The 5847-nt window shown below is 34.7% G+C and overlaps 1 protein-coding gene across 1 annotated transcript in view; it reads left to right on the top strand.

Moving 5' to 3' along the window:
- LOC107728183 (ADP-ribosylation factor-binding protein GGA3-like) overlaps positions 1-5847 on the top strand; it is a 15375-nt gene that overhangs the window by 3904 nt on the left and 5624 nt on the right. The window contains 8 exon segments of the mRNA XM_016538280.1: positions 1891-2028; positions 2108-2189; positions 2301-2411; positions 2708-2824; positions 3341-3426; positions 4212-4335; positions 4470-4636; positions 5280-5390. Coding sequence (XP_016393766.1) covers positions 1891-2028; positions 2108-2189; positions 2301-2411; positions 2708-2824; positions 3341-3426; positions 4212-4335; positions 4470-4636; positions 5280-5390 — 936 coding nt within the window.

The following is a 5847-nucleotide window of genomic DNA, read 5'->3' on the forward strand; positions in this document are numbered from 1 at the left end:
ACAAGATTTGTATTTTAAAGACAACCAGTTCGAAGGGAGCATCATTTGCTTTTTGGGTAAAATAATTTCTTAATATGAAGTTCGAATGGTATGACAATTAGAGATTAGACTGCAGAAACTGAAATCTACACACTATACTCATAGTCATGCAATGCTGATGTTGTTAACATTAATAATTTGAGAATAAAGTATAACAATAATAATAATTTGCACGGTTTGATGTGATATGAGCTAACCAATCTTTAGATTAAATCACCATTGGTAGCGCGATTTATTGTAATGCTTTTTTCCTCAGTTGGTCAGAACAAATGTGGCTGACTTGTTATTTACTTGTTCAGATGACAGTGAAAATTCTTATTTGGGTCATATATTCCAAGAGGTAGGCTATAATCTGTGATTGCGTAGTACAGTAAATATCCACACCGGTGCGGTGACTGACTGCTACACACACTTCTCCTCAAAACATTAGATTAATCCGCGCTGGAGCTGTGCCGGTGCACGACCCATGCAAGTAAGATAATTCCGCACACAGCTGTAATTGCAGGTTTTAAACAGAGATGGCGACAAAGAGGCAAAACTTGTGGACTGCAGCTTTAATAAAAAGTCTACTGGTGTTATACCTTCAGTCATTTTGAATTTGAATTACCTTGACTTGAGATTTTCTAAAATAATTTTCCTCTCGTATTATTTCTGAACACATAATATGTATAAGACAAGTTTGTACAATATGTAGTTGTAGTTTTTGCATCTTTTCTGCAAAGATATTTAACAAGTGATTTGTTTAACATTTACATCATGTTGACAACTTCATGTGTGCTGCACTTGGAATATAAATTTTTTTTTAACTAGAGGGTTAATAAAGAAAAAGTAACTTGAATCATGTTGTAGTTACATTTTCAAATTGACTAGTTAAAAATCATAAAAACTCGAGAATCGGTCAAACATTCTGGAAAGAAATCGAGATTAAAATTTTTTGCAAAATCGCCCAGCCCTAGTTCAAATCATATGGATCTGAAGAATGTTTACATCATTTCCAAGAAATAATAAATACATTTAATACTTGCATGTAAAAAGTAATGACATTTTTTCATTTAGTCACTGAACAGACATTAGTGAACACATAATGTGTAATCATTGTTAAATGTTATTAAAATATAAATATACATTTAAATATAAATGTAACTGTGTTTGGGGGAGATGCACCCCATTACATATTCATAAAATACTGTTATAAAAAAATCGAAATATTGACATTTTAATAGATTTACTGACCCTGACACACCATAAAGCCATAATGGGCTGTTATATTTTTATTTTCAGTTTTTTTTCATACCGATTTGCATACCAATTTTGTGATTTTTAAAAAAAAAATTTTTTTATAATAATTTGTCGTTTTAGTCCAATATACTTTTCTAAGAAATAATAATACAATATTATACCAAAAGAAAATTAAAAAAAAAAGATTTTTAATTCAGAAAACAACTTGCTCATTGTTTTTAAAAGCAAACATTAGTGTATTTTTAAATAAATTCACATTTGTGTCATATCATTGATCATTTTGTTTACTCCCTTAATCGTTGTGCTTGAAAGAAGAATAGATTTGTCACATTTATTTAGTCATTTATTAGACGCTTTTATCCAAAGCGACTTACAAATGAGGACAACAGAAGCAATCAATTGTAGTATTAAAACAACTAAAAACAGATCCAAAACTAAAAGCTGAAACTTTATAAATACTACCTATACACATTTTAAAAATAAAGAGATTAAATAAAAATGACAAATGCATACAACAAAATTGCAAACGAGACCAAACGCGATATCAGCACGTCTCCACACAGTAAACAAAAGGATGTCACATGGCTTATAGCCCTCTTGCTTTGCTTTCAGGATGTGGTTCTACAGCAGAAAGTTTCCCATCGTGTCAGCATCCTAGAGGAGGTGAACAACAGTGTAAAGCTCCCTAATGAAATGCTAAGTCATTTCAAAAGAGATGAGTCAACGCAAGAAGACAAAGAACTTCTAAAGGTAAGACACCTGAGTTTAGATGTGGTCACTGCTGCAATTAAATGTATCTGACCATGTGCAACTTGCTTTATGTTCATAGGATCTGTATAATGACTGTGACAAACTTAGAACTGCTGTCTTCAGACTTGCCACTGAGACAGATGATGATGACAGTGCCTTAGGTAATACACATTAGTAAGCAAAAACTCATTGAGGTCTTCAGCCGATAATATATTAGAAATAACTAAACTTCCACTCTTTTAGATGTGCTTTTCTATTTTTCTTTGGTGCAGGTGATATTTTGCACGCTAGTGATGATCTCTCACGAGTCATCAACTCCTATAAAAAGATTGTTGAAGGACAGACCATTATGATTGACTTGCCAGGATCAACCGCTTCAGAACGTATGTATAATGTACTAGAATTGTTACACTTCATTACTTAATGTATTAATTAAATTTTTTTGGTATCTGAATCATCCAAAGAGCTTGCATGATTTATCAAACTACTGCCCTGAAAATGCAATTCAGTGTGAGTTCATGTTTTTAATTTGTTTAGGCACCACTGACAGAACCTCTTCTGAAATTGATTAATTTGGCTGATTTGGACTCCGGGACCCCTTCGCCCCTTAAACATGTTTTGACATCACCTCAGCACTCTGATTCTCTACCAGCTGACCTCCTTACACTTACTCCTTTAGTTGGAGCTCAGCCTTCCTCTTCCAACACGTCCTATGGGTCAAGTTTCCAGATCAGTCCTCCACCAAGCCAGCTTCCCAGCAGTTTTTCTCTTCTAGATGACAAACTTGGTTCATTAGGTAAAAATGGCTTTATAGAACTTTTGCAGTGTATAATTGATATTTTATTAATGTAATACATTACCGTTCAGAAGTTTGGTGTCAGTAAGATTTCCATTTCAAATAAATGCTGTTCTCCAAAATTTTTGTTCATCAAAAATCCTGATAACACTTCATAATATAAAAATTAACACTTTATAATATAAAATTTAAATTCAGAAATTAAAAGGATGTTCATTGTTTTTTTTTTTCTGCTATACAGCAGAAAACTTTATTAGAATACAGCAGAAGGATCATGTGACACTGAAGACTGTATGTAATAGCTGCTGAAAATTGAGCTTTGGCATTACAGAAAAAAATACAATTTAGAATATGTTAAAATAGAAAACCGTATTTAGTTTACATTTATTTTAAGAGTTTTATATAAGAATGAGTTTAAATTCAATAAGTATCAAACAGTCACCCAGGCTTCATTTATTTAGTTTAATACAGTCTTTAAAATGTTTAAAATGAACACTTCAAATGACTACTTTTCAGACCTTACTAATCTGGACTCAAACTCAAGCAAGTCAGCAGAAAGGAATACAAAAGAAGCTCCAAGCAATCAGTGGATTTCTTCACAAGTAAGATTACAAGAGTGCTGGATATATAAGTTAAATATGCCTAGAAAATCTGTATCTTACGATATTTGATATGTACTTATACAATTATTATTATTATTATTATTTTGTGACAGACTTACCTACTCTGCAGCTCTGCTCCCCTACATCCTCTCATCTCAACAGCGCCACCTGCCTCAAGGCTAGGTAGTGAGAGGATTAAATAAAATAAAGTAGAAGTAGTATTGATAAAAAAAATAAAAAAAGCATTGTGGTTTTCAGAATCAGAAAGATTAATTACACTTTATGAGCAACCATTTTCAACTATGATAATGATAAGAGAGGTTTCTTGAGCATAGCAATCAGCATATTAAAATGATTTCTGAAGGATGTGACACTGAAGACTGGAATAATGGCTGGTGAAAATTCAGCTTTCTTATCACAGGAATAAATACATTTTGAAATATATTCTAGTGTGTTGGATTGATGTCAATGGTAAATGCAAGTTGTTCACAAATGAAGCAGTTTAATATTAGCATTCATACATGGAAGTAAAGGGGCACAGCTTGCACACTCTATTATTAGAGCCTTTAATTATGAATCAAAGCTGGTGGTGCAATGCCTCATTTCTTTTAAACACAACTAATTGTTTGTTTTTTTCTGTATGAAGCAGCCAGTCCAATTATTCAAGCTTGGGTAGCAGAGAACTTAGAGCTGGGGAAGAGAACATCCATCCTGCATTAACCACATTCAGTTTGCCCGCTGGAATAACACCAGTGCCTTCTGCTTTAACCTCTGCCAAACCTCAGAGCTTTGCGCCAGACAGCCCTCTCTTCAGATCCCTCTCTCCAACCTGGCCCACCAGTCAGTCACCCTCAGGCTCGGATATCTCCCTGACCAGTGTCTTTGTCCAACTGGAGGCCATTAAACCAAGTAAGGCCAATAAATAAATGTGGATGCTGTTGATTATTTTGTTCTGATATTAGAGAACTATATCAGGTATTCCAGATTAATTACTTGCCTGTTTGGCTTAGTACTGTGTGTTTTTTACTTTTATCTTTTCACAGGTAAGGAGGGTCCAGTGACAGCCTACGATAAGGATGGTGTTCACGTGTTGCACTTTGCTACTGACCACCCGCTTGGTCGCCCTGATGTTCTGGTGATTGTGGTGTCAATGCTGAACACAGCACCTCTGTTGGTGAGGAACATAGTGCTTCAGGCTGCTGTGCCAAAGGTGAGAGGGAACAGAAAACCTTCTGTTTTACTGAAGGTTTAACAATAATAGTTTTCCATATATCATTTAACCCTTGTACGGTGTTGGGGTCTGTGGGACCTGTTTTCATTTTTTATCAAAAAAAAATAAAATAAAAAAATGATACCCCTACACCCCCCCACTGGACCCGGGGCTAATAAAAGTGTGGAATCTGTATACCTTCACTCTGTCCTCCTCCTGTCTGGGCCTGCTATTTGTGTGTGTGTGTGTGTGTGTGTGAGTCTGTGAGAGTGTCAGTGTGAGTTTTATGTTTCTGCCCCTGCCATTCCCGCACAAGGTTGTGGCACTTTAATATGCTGTTTATATTACTTGTAATTGGGATGAAGTAAACATCTGTTGAGTATTTTAACATACAATTTTTGATTGTGTTGAATTAAAAACCCAAAAATGCAGCGGGTCCACCAGACCCACGAACACTGGCTGAATAACAAAAATATGAACACCACACAAGGGTTAAATTGATCCGAACAGTACACAGTTACTGTTTTGTAATAAACAAGCATTTTTACTCTATGGATTTTGCAGTTCTGAGTAGCTTTTGATTTCATGTTTGCAGTTCATTCATTTTTGACTTTTAGTTACCTCTCTACTTTGTGATTGACAGTCTATGAGAGTGAAGCTGCAGCCCCCTTCTGGAACAGAAATGACCCCTTTTAACCCCTTCATGCCCCCCAGTTCCATCACTCAGATCATGCTGCTGGCTAACCCACTGAAGGTGAAGAAAGAAACACTCGTTTACTTTGCTATGAAAATGCTATCAAAAAACAAATTTCACAAATGAGGACATCCTCAAAGTTGGTTTTGCTAGATTTAGCTTACTTCTGGGTGCAAATTTGTCCTCAAAAAGACACTTGTCTCAGCATTATCAAGACATTTATTAAAAAGAAGTAACTTAAAGGCACAATATGTAAGATTTTTTTATAAAAATATCCAAAAACCACTAGAACGGTGTTATATATTTTGCTGACTTAGTGTACTTACATTATCCCAAATATTTCGATTTTGAATACACGCTCTCTAGCGGTGAAAACTTACATATTGTACCTTTAATGCCACTGCATTTGTTTTATGTCTGTTCATACCTGTCAACATTTGGGTACCAAAATACGGGAAGGGGGGGCGGAGTCAAAAGTAACAATTTTTATATTATATTATATTATATTATTATTTTT

Source organism: Sinocyclocheilus rhinocerous, unplaced genomic scaffold (assembly GCF_001515625.1).
Source record: "Sinocyclocheilus rhinocerous isolate Xijiao unplaced genomic scaffold, SAMN03320098_v1.1 scaffold2352, whole genome shotgun sequence".
Lineage (NCBI taxonomy): Eukaryota > Metazoa > Chordata > Actinopteri > Cypriniformes > Cyprinidae > Sinocyclocheilus > Sinocyclocheilus rhinocerous.